The sequence below is a fragment of the Triturus cristatus genome, chromosome 3_2, assembly GCF_964204655.1.
Source record: "Triturus cristatus chromosome 3_2, aTriCri1.1, whole genome shotgun sequence".
NCBI lineage: Eukaryota > Metazoa > Chordata > Amphibia > Caudata > Salamandridae > Triturus > Triturus cristatus.
In genome coordinates this window covers 955,565,554-955,585,653 of record NC_140584.1, presented here as the reverse complement: position 1 = coordinate 955,585,653, position 20,100 = coordinate 955,565,554, and the positions used below count along the sequence as shown (strand labels likewise).

The window sequence follows — 20,100 nt, the reverse complement described above, 5'->3', positions numbered from 1 at the left end:
ACAATAAATACAGGTCCTCGTCCAGGTACATGCAGAGTTACAATACACAGACACAGGTCCTCAGCCTAGCACATGCAGAGTTAAATTAAACAGACACAGGTCCTCGGCCTAGCACATGCAGAGTTACAATACACAGACACAGGTCCTCGGCCTAGCACATGCAGAGTTACAATAAACAGACACAGGTCCTCGGCCTAGCACATGCAGAGTTACAATACACAGACACAGGTCCTCAGCCTAGCACATGCAGAGTTACAATAGACAGACACAGGTTCCGGCCTAGCACATGCAGAGTTACAATAAACAGACACAGGTCCTCGGCCTAGCACATGCAGAGTTACAATAAACAGACACAGGTCCTCGGCCTAGCACATGCAGAGTTACAATAAACAGACATAGGTACTTGGCCTAGCACATGCAGAATTACAATACACAGACACAGGTCCGTGACTGACCTATGCCCCTTGCTGTGTCTGTTTTTAGGCCTAGCTTTTGACAACACAGCTGTAAAACATACCTGAAGCTGTCAATATACATAAAGTGAGCCACTTACTTTTGACTTTGTCAATCACATCTTGGCTCAGCCCAGTGGAGTATTTATCTCTCACCCAGGGGTCGAAGTGAATTTAAAAAAAGTATGAAAACTGTGATGGTGCATGCAGTGGGGGCAGGGTCAAAGGTGTGGCTAAAAAAAATCAAAATATCTTGTACGTTATTTTGGTCTTTCACCGTCAGGTAACTACATATAAAATAACGCACAGCTTAAAACAAAAATAAATGCAAGTTAAGTTAATCAGTGGGAACTGCACTATATAGTACATTATGAGACCTCTTGAGTGCACTGCAGAGGTCTGTGTATGTAACCAGAGAGCCACAGAATGAAGAGCCAGATTTACCATTATTTGACACAGCGCAACGCAGCAAGACACCTTCTTGCGCTGCATCAAATGGAGAGGGCAGGAACGCGCCATATTTACTAACATATGCCGCATTCCCGCTCTTTCTCTGCACCAGCACACCGCGCTGCCTAGCGCCAACGCAGGCAGTCTTGCACAATGGTGCAAGGGTGTCTGCCTTGAAGGCAGGATTGTTTTGTACAGGAAGGGACACCATCGTGCACAAAAACAATCCTTAGAGGCGTTTCCCTCTTTACAGGTGTGCTCCAGAGTTTCATCTCTATCGGCAAGGCATACAATTTTGATGCATTCCCAGATTTAGTACTCTTGGTAAATCTGGGAATGCGGCAAAAAGCATGGGTGGATGTGTGGAAATACCCACTCTCCACCCATGTAAAGCCTTCCCGGCATAGAGTGACGGAATGCAGTGACTTGCGCTGCCTTGCGTTACACTAGATTTACCAAGCCATGTAGGCCCACACAAGGTGGCTTTGCGTGACTTGGTAAATCTGACTTAAGGATTGTACTGCCCTTGTGTCCGCTCGTGTGACGCAGGGCCAATGCAATCCGTTGATAAATCCGGGTCTGAATCCTGTTGGGTGCAGTGGAGAATAGTGAATTGTGTATTTTTAGTTCTAAGAGGTCCCAGCCTGCGAAAGAAAGCACTGTGAATACGTAAGTCGTTATTTGAACTTGCATTACGCCCAGTATAAGATAAGCTGCTACAAAATCTGAAAAAAGGTTTAAGATAAAAAAAGTGCTTCCAACACGTTTTAGTACTACCCAGACTGTACACAGTGCAATTATTTTTTTTATATAACTGTCTCTTAAAAGCATGCGCTTCATAGCACAGCTGGTAACTCCTTGCACTGCCACTTAAAAATAATAAATCTGTGTTATCAGGAAGCTTCAGGTGTTTCCATCAATTAAAAGCAATACCGGCTTCCAAGCACCCTTAATGTCTGCAGATAAACCAGTTGCCCCAATTTACATTTCTTTCAGGCAAGCAGGCCCTGTGGCAAGAAGGCTCGTTTCTTATTTAGCTGCCTGCCCGCCTTCGGTTTCACAGCACAGGAGACTCCCTGCCTGACACTTCAGCTGGAGCATTTAAATAATCGAATTAACTGTCCCTGGACGGTAGTCTTTCCACAAGATGTAGGGGCACTGTTTTTCATAAATTAAAAAAGTATGGGCATGTCGTGCCCCTCCTATTCTGCTCACTTCGATCTCTGCTCTGACCTAATGCTGATGGCTGTTTGAGTGCATCCTTCTACCTACACCGGAGTGCTTACATTGAAGGACTACTTGACAACTATATCCCTGCCCGTTGGCTCCTGCCGGCTTTTTGCTAATAAACATGCTCTTTAAACCCAGATATATTGGCTTTGCTGAGGCTTGTCTTTTTGTCACTGCCGGCAGAGGGCACCATTCAACAACTGTGGCGGATGCACCAAGGTTGGGGGTAACAGCAGGGCACATGGAGATGGGCCAAATGCCTCATCTTCTCCCCTCCCTTGCTCCAGAGACGACAGTGCACAAACACTTAAATAAACTTTGAAAAAGATTTTGGCCATTAAAAAAAATGACTCCTTTCTAAACAAATAGCTCACCTTTTTGATCATTTTTTAAAAACTTTATGTAAATAATTCAACATGTATTAGCATATCCTTCTAGTTTCTGAAGAGGTTTCGCTTTGAATTGTGTCTACTTTTTCTAACTAATTCCACATAGTTGTTTCAAATTTTTCATAAAACAAGTGCAAACTTTTGAAGAATTGGTGTAATCTAACCTAAACCATCAAGTAGACGTCCATCTCTGGGAGAACTGTAGCCACATTGAATGACCCTTGGCACAGACACGCTCTCTGGTGGTTCTCCACTCTATTATGATTTAGGTTCCATCAGTCTGGCTCCATTACCACAGCGACTTCAATCGGGAAGTCTGATGGGGATGAGGATACAGTCCTCGTGGTGTCGGTCAAAAGAGACATAGGTTTTATTTTCTACCGTCAACGGCATGGCGCAACCCGACATACTCCTCGAATAACAAGTACAATGGTGCGGGGACAGTTTTCAGAGTGGGGGTGCTGCGATTAATGTTACATCACTGAAGTCCTAGGAATTGTGAAACATCAAAGTATGTTGAATAAGTCGCATCCATTCAGAAAGAGAATGGTAAGGGTATGCCATGTAGCCAGTGGTGCATTTTGGAGCACTTTATCACAAATGGTGTGGTAGTGCACTGTCACCTTCACTCTCATTTGCAGACAGCACATTTTCCATTGAAATGGGCAAAACCTTCGCACTGGCATGCTGGTGTACTAATAGAACTATAAGCATACAAACAATGATGTGTCGAAATCGGGGTTCAGCAAATATTTATCATTTGCAAATCACCAAGTAAAGTATCTTGATTTGTTTTGCTCTTATTAAAATCTTTGTTTCCATCAAGTGTCCGAATTTCAAGAAAAAATTGCTTCACTTGTACTTTCTTAACTGCTGATAGGTTTTGAAATATTTGTACAGTACACCTACAGGAATTTAAATGTTATATGTTGAAAGAAGCTGACATCCCACAGCCTTTCTTATCACACAACCTGTACTCCAGCAAGATTGTCAGATAATTCACTTTAAAAAATATGCTAACTTTGCAGTCATAGGAAGAAAAGTCAACACCACCCTCCATGCTATGAGAATAGGCAACAATTTATCAGAAGACATAGTCTGACATTTCACCTCTGTTTTTGAACGCACAGCAAATGTGACAAAACCCAAATGTAAAGGTCTTTGGGGCTCATTCACCTTTGGAACTCGAGTATAGTTATTTTGGGTCTGCTGCAGCAGCTCCCCAATCCACACTGCACCCCAAAAGAAGCCTGACCCTCGGGCAACACACAAGTCCTTTCCACCAGGAGACCCACTGCAGAGTGGTTACTCGTTTTCGTGCCAGGTCACGCTGTGGCTGGAACAGTTCTCCTGCATTCTGCCTAACTGGGTCAAAGGATGGTGATGGAGCCAATGTGATTGTGGCAGGGCTTCTGCCCATTATCAACATATTGTAAGAGATCTACCATTATGCTATATTAGACCCAAAAGATGGTTTATTCAACAGGATCAAAGAAGCATGTGAACTAAAGACGGTGTAACCGCTTGGTGTGGACTATTTAATCCACATTGTCTTGGAATAAGAGTTTGACAACTTCACCTTCCCTGAACGTAGGGTCAGCATCACATCTCTGAACCTTTTCTTGCCTCAGAGGGTGTGGGTGGTGTTAATTGGGGACCCTGGATCAGAAACTAATTCTTTTTTGTGTGCTTATGTTTCCTGAATGCAGGTCATTATGAAAAGTGTGTTTTTTCACTTCGGGAAGAGAATAAAAGTGAGCTCACGACTGTACTCAACTACATCTTCTCACACGCGCAGGTCACCAAGAAGAACCTGTTGGTGACGATGCTCATCGTAAGTTGCACGCTTGGACACATAGAGGTGACTTGGGGGTGGCAGGAGGCACACTGGTAATGGTGGAGAATGTGGTGGTAAGAGAACATTGTGAGGCTGATATGAATAGCACAATCAGGTCACAGGCTAGAAACATTAGGGGCCAGGAGATTGGATGACAGTAGCTGAGGCAGACTTGAAAACATCTAGGGTAGGGATCACATAGTAGCGGAAGTGGCATCAGAAGGAGATGGTGGACGTGTACATTTTGAGGATTAGGGAGAGAAAATCTTATAAGGATGTACCCAGTCAGTCATTATTGTGCCGAGAATGGTATACCAGAAACATATCATGTAGAACTATTAGGGGCAGGAAAACAGGATAGGACAGCAGGGGTGGTACATAATGGAATCACTGGGAGCAGAGATGAGGGGGCGTCAGTTGGTTTTGCTATTGGAAACAATGGGGACATTGAAGATGGGGCAGCCATAGGTGGTGGTACACTGCATTAGGGACAGCGGATTACGCAGCAGGATGCAGTGGCACAACTGGAAGCTTATGGGCGCAGGGAACTTGGCTGTACGAGATTCAGATTGTGTGGGTGTCCGTGCATTGACTATAAGGGGTACTTGGACTGGGGTCTGGTCGGAGGCTCCAGAGTCACCTATCATGGCCACCCTGCACAGGTTGCTTTTTCTTTTTTTTTTTGAGTTACCTGGCACCCACTCTGATTATTTCTTTTTTTATGTAAGGATTATGGTTTGGGGGCCCCTCTCCATGTACTTCACAGGAGGACCCTCAGTTTTTCTTACGGCTCTGCCTGGGGCACCTACAATTCCAGTACCTGTTTCTCAGAATCTGCTGCTCACAATATAAAAACTCAAACTCCTGTGGCCTATGGGGGTCTCAAGCTAGGCAAATGAATAAGTTATAAAGCACAATCAGGTCTTGAATCTATCAATCAGGGTAATGTAAGCGCACTACTCACCAGTGAGAGTCTCAAGGCACTGGGGGGGCTGGGGGTGAGGGGTCAGCAGTTCCGTTTAGCCCAAGATCCAGGTCTTGAATCAATCAATCAGGGGAATTGTAAGTGCGCTACCCATATTCAGATATTTTTGACTACATCATAGGAACTAATGGACACTGTAGAAAATTCCAATTCTGGAAAGCTCATGAGAACTTGGGCTACCTATTGATTTAGGTTTGGTTTTAGAGACTTCCTGGGACTTAGACCTGAATACATCGGGTCACGTTTGTGAACTGACATGGCGAGTTGTGGTCACCAGGGGAAGAAACTCTTACTACTGGAAGGAGTCAGGATGGGTTCTAAAGTCAAGAATCGAATGGTTGGATGGCCCTAAGGAGCAAATCATTTCCCAGTCTGTTCTCCAAAATAAGAGATGAAAATGGAGCAAAAGGCTTGAAGGTGATCTTTTTTCTTTGTAAGGACAGTGGTTCAGTGGGAAAATGCCATGTAGCCCGAATCACTGAAAATGTTTGCAGTTTATGTATAGTGCTGGACAGAGCAGGATCACTTAGTTCTCAATGTGTGATGGGTTTGCTTTGACTACATGTCCCTCAACAGGCAGTGGTTAGCAGCTCTGTGTGAGGAAGAGAAGGTGAGGGATAGGCTGACCCTATTGTGCTGTGGGCAGCAACCATTTTAGATCTTACACATTCACACACACACACACACACACACACAATGTAGATACCTGCCTCTCACATTCTGGTGTAGAAAACAGGTACTTGGGTTGGGAGGGTTGCTTCATTTCCCATGGGGAACCCAGTAGACCTCTGGAGTTCAGTCATGAAATAATGTTGCCATTCAGGAACCAACAGAAAGTGGATTGAGTGGGGCTACTCCCACGCCACCAACCCCGCCCCTACGCCAAGAGCAAATGTCAGGGTTCTGCAGCGTTGGTGTTGATGTAAGAAATTTGATTATTTGTGGTGGGTGACCACCCACCTCAAGGAATAATCACAACCCTTGTCAGGGTGAATGCTCAGCCCGCTAGTGGCTTTGGCACAGAGCAGACCGGCTTAGTTTAGAGCAATATGCAAAGTATTTATTTAGTACTAAAACGCAAAACAATAAAAATCCCTAACTGAATTAGAAATACAGTAAAATTTAATAAACAGAATGACAAAAATCCAATAAGAGGGGTTGTAAATATGACTTTCTAAAAGTACAAGTAAGAATATCGCCCAAAAAGCAGGAAGCGCTAATGATAGTCAATGGTCGTGATCAACCTGAACCTAGGCACAATTTGAGGCTGACTGTGATGAAGTGTAGGTCAGATACACCAAGCATGTTTGCACTGGTCAAAGATTTGACCTTCTAACTTAGTCATAAGTCCCAGTCCACAACAGGAGTACTCTTGAAAGCTTCCATGGGCAGGGGCTGGCACTTAGAGACTCACGGGGTGCCAGGCAGCTCCAACAGCAGGGTTTAGTCCAGGTGCAGTTGCTACTGGTCAGCTGGGTGCTTCCAGGAAAAGGTATCCTGCAGCTTGTTGTCTCCCTGTAGGAACACAAGAAGTCCGCTAACTGACCCTTGAAATCCCCTTCTTCGTCCTAGGTACAAGAGGGGATGAGTCCAGTACTTCAGGGCTCCTCTCAGGTTATAGTCAGCAGGTCCAGTCCTCTTCTGATCTTCCGCATGTCCAGACAGTGTTCTGAAGTGGGTGCCTGGAGGTGCCGCATTTATCCCTGGCACAAGCTAGTGGATGGGGGTGACTCGTAACTCCTCCTTAACAAATCGAGTACAAGTTTCTGGTTTTTCAATAGTTCCTGTTTGCATTCTGGGCCTGTTTGCAGTAAGGCAATGTGTTAGAGCAACTCCAAGATGGTGAAAGTCTTTTGCCACACTCTGCTTGGGCTCGAAGGGCTGAGGGGGTGTATGTGAGGAGTGTATTATGGTAATCCTAGTGTCCTCCCACATATAACACTAACATCCAGTTTGGAGCAGGTATTGTACCCATAACAATACGAGAGAACACTTATCTGTCAAAAAGGGTTTCTTTTGACAGGCTGCAGACCATGTTTTGCACGGTTACAGTCAGGCTACAGTGGTAGGCCTGAAGTCATGTTTGGACTGCCACTTTAGTGGATGGCATAATAGGTGCTTCAGCCCACTAGTGGCATTTAACTTCCACGGCCTTGGGTACATTTTGTGTCATAAACTAGGGATTGATATGCAAGTTAAAAATACCAATAAGGAGTATGCCAATTCGGCCATTTTTAAAGGGGGAGTGTTGTCACTTTACCACAGGTTAATAGTGTTAAAGTGCACAGAGAACTAAAGCCAGCAAAAATTTAGGGTCCAGCAAAAGGTGATTAATCTAGAGTGATTTCACAGAAAAGGTAGATATCTTACAATTTCTCTTACGCTTTTTCGACTATGGGCCACTTGAACACAGCCAAAAAGAAAACATACAGGAGTACTTCTGGGCAAAAAGCTGTATATTATTATTGTTATAAAATCTTTTAAAGCATGTAGCTCAAATAGGGTTTCCCAGCGCTATTAACAACAGGTAGGGCAGCGCAGTTCAATAACAAATTAAAACAGCCAGGTTTTCAGGTTCTTGCGAAAGATGGTCAGTGAAGTGCAACTTCTCAGGGACTCAGGAAAGGTATTCCACAGCTTAGGGCCCAGGTAGCAAAAGGGGTGACCACCCATCCGAGCGCGTATGACTCTGGGAACTGTGTAGATAGATCAGTTGCTGGAGTGCAGTGTGCAGGAGGGCTGGTAGGGAATCACCAGTTCTTGCAGGATTTGCAGCCCAGTGAATGATCTGGTTTTATGCATAAAGCATAATGCTTTAAACTGGATTCGCTTGTCTACAGCGTGCCAATGAAGGTCACGGAGGAGACCTCACACAGAGGCATGCTTTTGTAGTCGTAACAGAAGCCTGGCGGTAGAGTTCGGGACTACTTGAAGGCGTCTTATAGAGGCCTTATCAGCCCCAAGATATAGAATATTGCCATAGTCCAGCCTTGATAAGATCAAGGCCTGAATAACTCTCATTTGGGCCGAGAAGAGAAGCATCCAAATGATCTTTTTTATCCATTTCAGAACAGCAAAACAAGTTGAAGCTACTTTGGCCATCTGCAGTTTTATTGATAGGTTAGAATCCAGCCAGAAGCCTATGTTCTGTACCTTGTGGGCCGGTTAAGGAAGAGCACCAAAAGTCTCAGGCCAGTGCGAGGTCCTCAAAGTAGGGGGTTCTTGCCCCTCACCATTACCTCGGTCTTATCGCCGTTTAATTTTAAAGGGTTGGTATTCATCCAGGTGGAGACCAGACCCAGGCAAGAGTTCAGTGAGGACAAGATGATTTGAGTGTTGTCTGCTTAGGAAAACAAGGCGAGACCGCAAATTTTCCACCAAGTCCGCAAATGGGCAGACCTATATATTGATCCCTCAGGGACTCCCGAACTCAAAGCATGTGGGCTAGATGCCTGACTAGCAGCAAAGGCTTGAAAGGTGCGATGTGCCAGAAAAGAAGTCACCCACGATAGAGCCGTCCCTTGGAGACCCAGAAGAGACAGTCTATCTAGGTGGATGGAATGTGACACAGTATTGAATGCTGCGCTGAGACCGAGTAAGATCAGCGCAGCCTGACCACCCTTATCCAGAAGCTGTCTCAGATGTTCAGTGACTCCTAGCAGGGTGGATTCAGTATGATGTCCTGCTCTATAGCCTGACTGAGAGGGATGTAGAGCATCTTGGGACTCCACAGATGCGGTCAGTTGGGTGTTAATGTGTTTCTCTGCGACTTTGGAGAGAATGGGCAGCATCGAGATAGGTCTAAAATTAGACCAGTTGGAGGGATCCAAGTTAGGCTTTTTTAGCCAGGATAATACCATGGCATGCTTCCATGCTTGGGGATGGGTCCCTCTTGTAAGGAAGAATTCAAGAGTCCAACCAGAAGTTGTAAAAGATGTGGACTGAAGGAACTCAGCTTAGCCGGAGGTAGAGGATCTCGGGGCGAGCCAGACTTTATTGACCTCAGTAGGGTAAGAAAGAGAGGGTTGTCCAAAAGGACCAGTGACTTCATTATTTGGGGGGTAAAGCCAGTATCCAAAGGATTCGCTTCACTGGTTGGAGATTGTGTCCATAAGCTGGTAAAGGGACGTTATCCTCTAGCTGGGATTTGCCTGTCCGAGCTATTGTTAGTGAGTGTCGAATGTTCGTCACCTTATTGATGAAGAAACACGCAAGCTCCTCGCTTTATGATTGTGAGAGCGAAGGGGAGAGCTATATTACTGGCTTCTGAGAGTTCTTGGACCATATTAAAAAGTGTTTTGTAGCAATTTTGGGCCACAGAAATGTTATCAGAGTAGAATGTGACTCGGCCATTTCTGCACATGAGTGTTGTAGAGCCTATTTATATTTGAGTTTTTTATTTTCATCACACAACCTCCTTTCAGCACCTTTCCAGTCTCCTACATAGTTCTTTTCTTCGTGTAGGGCCTCGTTGAACCATGGGGCATGGGGGGTGAAGCCTGGGTGAGGATTTGAGTTTGGCTGGCAGGGTTGCATCCCGTCATCAACCGTGGGATGGTCTAAGTCAACCTTCTGCACCAGATGCGGTGATGTGTTCAATAATTGAATATTGAGAATGATGGGGAAAATGGTACCGCTTTCATCCTTACACTGGACGAGGGAAAGACTCCCTTGCAATAGGAGGGGTGGGCGATTAGTGTGGGCAGTCCGTTGACCTCCCTCCTGGTAATATCCAGTCTGTAACCAGACTACTGATTGTTGCCACCAGTCCGCACTCTCTCAGTGACGAGTTCAGTGGTTCATCTACTCACGATCTAATGGATGGGAGACCCTTAGCTGGATTAGTCTCACAGTTGTTCAAGAACGCTCCACTTCAGAGGACTAGAGTTGATTTATAGGTAAGGTTCCGTCTCCTGTTTTTACTAATCTTTACAGCTACAGACAGAAATAATGTATTTCCTATCATATTGATTTAACAGAAGAAAAATACAGAAAATTCTGCTTCTTTAGAGTGACTCTGTTGTCATTCATGAATTCCAGGACAGGTTATGTGCACAGAACAACAGCATATCAACAAAAAAAGGGGGCAGGATTTCCTAAAGTGGTAAAACCTGACAGGCATCAAAGTATGAGTGCACATATTTCAATTTAATAAATGTGGAAATATACAAGTTATACATTTGTTTATTTACAAAATAAATAAATACCAATAAAATGGTCTAAGAATAAATATGGATTCCTATAGACAGAAAAGTTTAATTACCATAAAACCAGGAGCCCTACTTGCAGGTGATGCTTGCTGCTAGGGACCACCACGAGATGTCAACCGCAGAAATCCAGGTGTCCTTCACGTGTGAAAAGTGATGGAGTGGCGATGTTGGTTTCAGCATCTGAGGACTATTGTCCTCACTTGTCCTCTCGTCTGGTGGCTGTTGCATGACTCACCTTTATGGTGAAAGCATTTCCATGCTCTGTGTTCTATGCTTGACGTTGCCCCGTGCATCCACCACCTCTGCAGGAATCTGTTCCATGCATCCACCACCTCTGCAGGAATCTGTTCCATGCATGCATGCACCACCTCCGCAGGAAACTGTTCCATGCATCCACCTCCTCCGCAGGAATCTGTTCCATGCATCCACCACCTCTGCAGGAAACTGTTCCATGCATCCACCACCTCTGCAGGAATCTGTTCCATGCATCCACCACCTCGGCAGGAATCTGTTCCATGCATCCACCACCTCCTTGGGAAACTGTTCCATGCATCCACCACCTCCGCAGGAAACTGTTCCATGCATCCACCACCTCTGCAGGAATCTGTTCCATGCATCCACCACCTCTGCAGGAATCTGTTCCATGCATCCACCACCTCCGCAGGAAATTGTTCCATGCATCCTCCACCACCTCTGCAGAAATCTGTTCCATGCATCCACCACCTCTGCAGGAATCTGTTCCATGCATCCACCACCTCCGCAGGAAACTGTTCCATGCATCCACCACCTCTGCAGGAAGCTGTTCCATGCATCCACCACCTCCGCAGGAAGCTGTTCCATGCATCCACCACCTCTGCAGGAAGCTGTTCCATGCATCCACCACCTCCGCTGGAAACTGTTCCATGCATCCACCACCTCTGCAGGAATCTGTTCCATGCATCCACCACCTCTGCAGGAAACTGTTCCATGCATCCACCACCTCCGCTGGAAACTGTTCCATGCATCCACCACCTCTGCAGGAATCTGTTCCATGCATCCACCACCTCTGCAGGAAACTGTTCCATGCATCCACCACCATCTCTGCAGGAATCTATTCCATGCATCCACCACTTCTGCAGGAAACTGTTCCATGCATTCATCACCTCTGCAAGAATCTTTTCCATGCATCCACCACCTCTGCCGGAAACTGTTCCATGCATCCTCCACCACCTCTGCAGGAAACTGTTCCATGCATCCACCACCTCTGCAGGAAACTGTTCCAGGCATCCACCACCTCTGCAGGAATCTGTTCCATGCATCCACCACCTCTGCAGGAAACTGTTCCATGCATCCACCACCACCTCTGCAGGAATCTATTCCATGCATCCACCACTTCTGCAGGAAACTGTTCCATGCATTCACCACCTCTGCAAGAATCTTTTCCATGCATCCACCACCTCTGCCGGAAACTGTTCCATGCATCCTCCACCACCTCTGCAGGAATCTGTTCCATGCATCCACCACCTCTGCAGGAAACTGTTCCATGCATCCACCACCTCTGCAGGAATCTGTTCCAGGCATCCACCACCTCTGCAGGAATCTGTTCCATGCATCCACCACCTCTGCAGGAAACTGTTCCATGCAAATGCAACCACTGCTGGAAGCAGTTCCATACGCTACCGTCTAAGATGGACTTTGTTCTGTGCATACTCTGCCAGTTGAGGATTTTGCATCACCTGTGTTGGATATTATTCCAGTCATGCAGGACCTCTGCATGGACGCTGATCCTTGCTTCCGCTACGCCCCTTCACAGGCATCTCATTGTATCGACCAGATTTCTCTAATGCCTTGTTTGCACTGCTTATGAGTTTCTCTTATTTGAAGAATGAGTGATTCTAGACATGGCTGACTCTTCCAGTGTCATACCCTTGAAGTAAAGGAAGATTTCTGTATCAAATTCCTTGGTCTCCGTGTAAGAAGCGAGGGGGTCCAGTGTAAGTTAATTACGCTCAGAGCACGCAGCAAACATCAAGCGCGAGCAGGCTCACTGCGAGAACGGCTTTTCGCACTCCAAAATAATCAAAGGACAGTACCTCAATTTCCTTAAGAACACCACCGCCAGCAATTCGTCCAAGAGAAGACACCAATCAGGAATCAAGTAAGTACAGGTTAAATCTTCATCATGCAGAATCTTTATCAGGCAGTTGAATAAAATAAAACTTGGCACAGTGAGTCGGCACAACTTCAAAAGAAGCTCGTTGCCATTGTAAGAAGCGAGGGAGTCCACTATGAGTTTATTTAAGTGCCAAGGAAAGACCCACTGGTGCACAAGCTCAGGCGTCCTGTCAGGTCAGCTCCAACCACTTCTCTGACATTCAAACCACATCTCATACTTCAGCAAGTTCCACATTACCTAAAACAATTCTAAAGTGATGTTATAATACAAATCACATCAAACATTCTAATTCCAGTGAAAAAGGAAACATTTACCACACTCCGCTGTCTACTTGTTAGTATCCTTCCGACTCCCCACGTCTGAAGTTCTGAGCTGCAAACTGCATTGTTTGTCACCGTCCTTTTTATTCCTTTGAGTCCATCAATGCCATTCTGAACATATTTCTATGGCTCTTGTCACAGTCCTCTGCCCTCCTAGTTTCCGCTGGTTGACATCTTGCTACAGACCGTATTGTATACAATACTACACAGAGTCAGACCTTGCTTGCAGTTAGATGGCTTTCTTGTCAGTCTAAGTTCCCTGGTTTTTATTGGCTTAGATATTGGTTACTGCTGAATAAGGGATAGAAGTGAACACAAATTGAAAATTCCATTTTGCAGACATTGAATTGAAATGTATTTTTTTGTAATAAACGTGAAGGCCCAGAGAATGGGGTCCCTCTGCCAGTGATTCATTACCTCCTCTAGGTCTTACAGTGACACAACTCTTTGGCCCAAAGTAGAGCAACTATGACGTGAACGTGATGTCACAACGCAGGCCTGGCTAGAGAGGATGTTGGTGGGCCCATCAAGGTGCACAACTGCACAGACTGGTCCTAAAGACGCGTACAGAACAGGGAATTGGTGGTGTCCATGGCACGAGTAATGAAAGAAGGGGGCCTGTGGCTGTGCAGTGAGATATTCGGGCCTCAGAAGCAGATGATGACAGCAGGAGAGAAGTGATGGAGGGTAACGATGTGGGCAATGTTTTTTCGATGTACCTATCACAGGCTTGTCGTTCTGTTTGTTCATTTGCAACCGAGGATCGCGACTATCCAAATGTGAGAAACTCAGCCAGCGGGTGATCCGGTGAGTGTGTAACTTGGATAAGAATATAAAGTGCCCTTTCTCTTGTATTTAGAGGATTCTTTATCGAGGCAATTAAGCTGGTGCCCTCACCCCAATCTTTACCTCTCTGCTCCACTGAAAGGAATTGGTTGATGTTTTCTAAATACTATCCCACGCCCGACCTTCCATAGTCCCATCTGGGACTGCAGTTGTGCTCTTGAACTGGTGGATTCTAATGGTTTCATTTTATCTTGGGGCGTGGGTGTACACCAGAAGCAGATGAGCATGGTACTCCGTTTAGACCAGAGTGGGCACTTCCAGCATGGCCTCGGTCTATACAAGAAGCCACTGGATGATGCTGTGATGTGGGCCATGCACAGTGTTGGTTTGGGTTCAAAATAGGCCCGGGCACCCTAAAAAATAGTGGCCCACATTTGCTGATTGTTCCTTTTCACAAAACAATGCTTCAGTGTTGTAAGTATTATGAAAAGAAGGGGGGGGGGTCTAAAAGAGACATGTTTTCTTAACTTCACTGAGATAAAAAATGCAAACGCTGCCAGGACTCTTTGTGCACGGATTAGTTCACAATAGTGAACCACACCTGAATATAAGTGAAGCCGCTTCTGCTCAGTCTGCATACATTAATGGGCCGGCCCAGCGACAGACCGGGAATGACACTTCTGCCTGTTGGTAAAAGGGAGGTAATAGAGGACCATCTGCCTCTGGAAAGGCTGCTCAGGCCCCCACTGGAGCACAGACGCAGCCTACATCGGACTCCATGCTGCCCAAAAAGGCGGCCCCACAGCTGGATACCGGTCCATTGCCCGAGTGCCCGCTTTACCAATCCGACCCTGGCCAAGCGCTGCCAATCTCCCGCATCACCCCAGCCCGCAGCCGGATGTGAGATTGTCAAGTGACATGGGCCTGATAGCGAGGGATTGTTTCTTCAGGGATCCCAGAGCCTGTGGCTTTAGTGCTTAGTACATGTCGGTGGTTGCAGATGGCAGGACCCGGTTGTTTTTTGCATCAAGTTTGACTCCCAGCAAGAGAGAACAAGCATTGGCATAGCCAATAGGTCTCGCCTTTGGGACCTTATAATTGTTTAGTTATGCAGCACAATATCCTTGGTGCAACAACATCAACTGTTGCATGGCTAAACACTTATAAGGTCCCAAAGGCGAGACATATTGGCTATGCCAATGCTTGTTCTACTAGTGCGTAATTTACTTAACATAATCAAATTGGCAAAGCTTTAGAGACAATGCCTCATTTACGCAGCTGTTGCACAATATAGAAAAAAAATGAGCGCCTCACTAACAGACATGTTCCAGTCAGCAAGGCTTTAGAGACGAGTGCGGTTCTCTGTAAATATTACTGGGAACAATTAAAGTGCATTTCCTGGGATGGTAACGCTACCTTCAGCAAGGCAAAAAGAGCCTTTCAAACATGCAAGCAGGAAAGGGGAGGATATGCAGAGTGCCGGGCAGTTTGTTACAGTAAGGGGTCACATTGGGGGAAAGACTGTAACTACTGGGATAATACCAAGCCAAGCCACCCGTGACGCTGGGCCATAAAGAGCCGAAAAATCCCACCACTTTATTACAAGCGTGCTGAGCTACAAATCCGAGCCGCCATGCTTTATCTTCCCAATGATCTTTACTTTTCAGTCCAGTGACTTTCCTCACCCAAAAGTGCGTGGTGCAAGCTTTCGGCCAGAGTTTCACATGAATGGAGAAGTCTTGAAGCTGCGACGAGGCAACACAACAGCGCCAACACGGTCACGTAGGGACAGCAGCAAAAATGTTAGAAACTGACGAAATGCTGACAAAAGCGCACAGGCACCATTGTACACGTAAAAGCACTGCATTTTGCCGCTGTTGGAAAAAGAACAAGCAGGAAGTGGGATAAGGGAGAGGGTGGCAAATGGTGAGCACTTTCGCGGCCGCTTTGATGTTCTCAGTAGCCGCGCGGCTCACTGAGAACATCAAAGCGGCCACGAAAGTGATCAGGCAGGCTGACAAATGGTGCGCGCGCATGGCGCACATTCACTGTATTTGGAGGCCTGAAAAGCACTAGTCTGCACTTCCAAATCCCCGCTTACTAAGGCTCTCGCTAGAGCAGCGCTAAAGCGCTAGCTCAGGCGAGACCTAAAAAGGCAGAAAAGGGAGGAAAAGAAGCATAGGGAACTGTGACAAAGCGAGAATTCAGGAAAAGAACTTGGGGGTTTAAGATAAAGAGACGGGGAGTTTAGGATGGTGGAAGAAAGAGGCATTTGTTGTCACTAAGACTGCACTGTAGTGATGATGGTCTCCAAAACTTGCATTGTGCAGCACCGGCTCCCAAAAACACCTTTGGGCCCCTGCACTTTTTTTCTAAATTAAGTGCAGGGTGTTATTGACAGCACATGTGCTGCAGCTGTTGGCCACATGGATCTCTGGCGCGGGTACAATAAGCTGCTGGGGATGCTGCCCCTAGTGGGCGGAACAGGTAAATACAAATAATAAAACAGGCAACACGTGGCGGTACCGAGCACGCGAGATGAAAAAGAGGTCATTTGTCCCCATCAGGTCATAGGACAGAGAGCCAGCCAGCCCGGTGCCCCGGGGTGCGGGAGGAGCAGCCAGAGAGGCCGAGTAGAGAAGGGAAGAGGCAGTCCATGTCAGGGCTGCCACACGCCTCGTGCACTCCATCATCCGCATAAAAATTCAAGCTGTTTTCTGGCAGCAAAAAGATCAGGCTGCAGAAGCTAAGCTTCCCTTCTAGACCGGCGAAGAATAATAATAATAATAAAAAAGGTTTAAAAAAATGTCCAGTGTGTTTGGTTGGCTCCTGCCTGTCCCCATTCGCAAAGTCACTGCGCGGAGGCCTGAAAGCAGGCATCTGACAGGGCGCCCGCCTCCCCGGCCCCCCTGTGTAATTACACACTTGAGTGACTGGGCTCTGAAGGAAATTGAAGGCCTGAGCTGAGAACAGCTGCCATTTTCTCTCTCCATCAGGCCGGCGTGATTGCTTCAGAAATGAACAGCCCCTGCCCGCCGCGACTCCCGAATTCTCCCAGGAAATCCAGGCGACGTGTTCGGATAATGAGATTCCTGGGGCAGGCGTTACTTACAATCACAGCGCCGCGGAAAGGGGCGAAAGAAGGAAGGGTGCCCGCGTGGGCGGCGCCCGCCACCGCGCAAATGAGATTCTAAGGGAGCCCGGGTCCGCGGCGCCTCTCGTTACCGCCGTTAATCTTCGGCAGCTCTTGGATAAGGGTTTCAAATATATATATATTTCAGGGCATAGGCTTGTTATAACGTAAAAAAAGGGTATCTGTGTAAAGAAGAAAAAAACGGTTTAGCCTCTTACACGTCAACATCCAAGGTGGCTATCAGGGTTTCTGTGTCCCGTTTATAAGGAAGGACGGGGCGGCTGCAGATTTGTTTGTAGTAGCAAGGAAGAGCAAGTGATTCACAGTGCGTAGTCCTCGGGGTAAGAGGTTGCATAGCAGTTATGAGAGACCCACTGTGACTAGGCGATGCGCCTCGTGGAATAGTCTTTTTATATATTTTATTTCTAAGACAGCGTAGGACGGGGGGTTATTACAGCAGCCGCTGCCAGATATTACACTGGTGTGTATGTATCTACGTGATATTTGTACAGCACGAACCTAGCTTCTGTGTTTGTGAATGATGCCTCTTTTAAGGTCTATGTAAAAAAAATATGGGACCAAAGAAACCACCCAGTGTAAATACACACAAACAAACAAACACACAGGCAGGTTTTTATCTAGAGATTCTTCCCCTGAATTAATCCACTATTCTTATTTATAAATAAAATAGTGTAAAGAAAGGTAGGAATTTTGGCAGAAGCTCTGACCCTGGGCATCCACTTTCCCCCGTAGATCCCATATTTTTAGCTTCATTGGTTGCAAGAAAAAAGTCCGAGCCGCGCCCGCAGAAGCAGGGTCGTGTCAAACTTGACCTCTGACCTGCCCAGTGTGTGTCTCTGTTACGCTTCAGGCGGTGCTTCTGCCTCAGCCCCCCTTACTGGTTTTTTGAACACTGCCAAAACATTTGTAAAAAAAAAAAAAGAGTGAATCTTGTGGAGGCATGCTCCTTGTAGAGGAAGCTTTGTTACGTTGTATTTACATTTTCAATGTTGATACCCTGAAGCAACCTTTTTAATTTGGTTAGTGGAGTTACTCATACAATTTCGGAGATCCTGTTGCCTTCTTAGTGCACTACTAGCAACCCTCCATTCCCCCCCCCCCCCCAGCAGAGACTCTTGTGCCCCCCCATTGATTTTTAGCATGATCTTCTTGTTCTTTTGCCTTCCATGTTTTCCTCGTGTGTTTTTGAGCCTTCGCAGCGGGAGTCCTCCTAGGGCCTCGTGCTTTTGCTCAGCTTGTTCTTCAGTGGCGTGTGATAGCGGCCTTCACCCTAGCTCTGCTCCCTTCCTGGACCAGCGGTGAAAGACTGTGACATCGGATCTGGCCCAGTCTTACTCCATGTGCACTCACTCTTATGTACATGTCCTGATCCTTCTGGGCGATGGCAGACAAGGTGTCCTGATGTTACTGAACGGACAACCCACAGTGCCCCCGATTGAACTACGAACGCAGCACTTTACTAAAACCTCTGTTCTTAAAATATGGCACTCGCACCTGTTCAGACGCAATGAAACTTATTTTTAATTTGGAGATTCCAATGGAACTGGCCAGGCTAGCAAAATTTGCACGCCAGCTTAAAGAACTCATAAGTAAAGATCGAGCCAAGGATTAACGGCTGAGCACAGTTTTAAACTAGTCAACATATATCACATTTTTACAGTCTTTTCATTTTACACTTTGGGATTGCTTGATTTGTCAAATGAAATTATATAATGATGTTTTATCAATGATCAAAGAAGGTGCGTGAATGGACACACCACGTCCAGTCTTTTGTAACAATTTTAATTAATTGAAACAATAAAAAATGTATTCATTCATTCAGTGCTACTCAGCTTCTGGGCACTGATTACAGGAGACTGGAGCAAGCCGGCCTAAGGATACTCAATATTCGCCCTCATATATATCCTCAGGGACCGTACACTGCTAGTAGACTTCCTCATGTCCTATTCCGACTTTTTGCACTATATGCCCCTTGTTGCTCTGTCTTGTAATGCTAAATTTGTCATAGGGCTTTGAGACCACTGTCATTCGAATAGATTTAGAGACTCCAGATGCCTGGCTGTGGCAGGCCTTGTGTACGTGCGACCAGGTTCAGACTCTTGATGCCTACCCATGGCACTCCTTGACCGGGTGCAGCTAGGTCCGACTCCCTTGAGTTTGTGCAGTCTCGCAAGATAGCTGGTTGGTATGTGCTCTGATGCTTTTCGGCCTGTCTAGCTTAAGGATCTTATGCAAAGTCAGACTGGCCGTAATGTGCATCAGGCTTTTCCCCAGAAGGCTGGAAGGGTGGGGGCAGTTTTGTAGAAGTGCAGCAGTTTTTAAAGCACTGCAAAGTTCCTTGTATATTTAGCAGTTTTCAGGCAACAATAAAAGTATCGAGTTAACTTTGGTGATTAATGTACCTGGTGGAGAGAGATCTGAGAATTATCTAGATGCAAGTTTGACTCAACAAGGTAGCACAGAGGGTTAATATGCTGCTGCAAAGAACTTGAATCATGCAACAGTATTTTATGTGCGTAGCTCAGTGGGTTACTGCTTTTGTCACAGAGATCCTTTGGTTACAGTGAATTCATAAGTTACAACTGCAATCTCGCACAGTGAGCTATGAACTGTCATCAAAAAGCTGCATGCAAGCTGCATGGTACAGGTTAGAAAGTTATGTTGTTTCCCCAGTCTTTCATTATCATGATGTTGCTAAATAGGGTTTGTTTGGGTAGTAATCATTTCTTATTATTAAAATCAGCCCTAACCACTGTGTTATGTGCTGAATCCTGAGTTTGTGCATCTCCAGACCAAGCACTCTTAAAAAATGCTTCCCAGTATGGAATTGTGCACCTTGTCGTCCCCTTTGCCTTATGCAACATTTTCTATACACTGATTTACACATGTATGATTCATTGTCTCTGTATGTGTGTGTGAGATGTAAAGTGCTCTGACACACCCTACACTGGTATGAGAGGGGCTATAAAACAAAAGAAATACATGTGAGGGAGAGGCTATGGATAGATGAGGGCACTGTTAGAGGGTAATAGTGAGGGAATCATTGAAAAGCCCCAACAAAGATTGTCAAAATCTGGTGCACAGTGAGGTCATAATTTACTATGCTTTAAAAACTAATACCATTGAATATAT

At 46.0% G+C, this 20,100-nt stretch overlaps 1 protein-coding gene across 5 annotated transcripts in view; it reads left to right on the top strand.

The window, feature by feature from the left end:
* Positions 1-20,100, top strand: part of ACACA (acetyl-CoA carboxylase alpha) — a 938,215-nt gene that overhangs the window by 272,283 nt on the left and 645,832 nt on the right. For all 5 annotated transcript variants that reach the window (XM_085649480.1, XM_085649478.1, XM_085649479.1 and 2 more), the window contains one exon: positions 4,231-4,355. In XM_085649480.1, the coding sequence (XP_085505606.1) occupies positions 4,231-4,355 (125 nt within the window). The remainder of the gene's footprint in view (positions 1-4,230; positions 4,356-20,100) is intronic.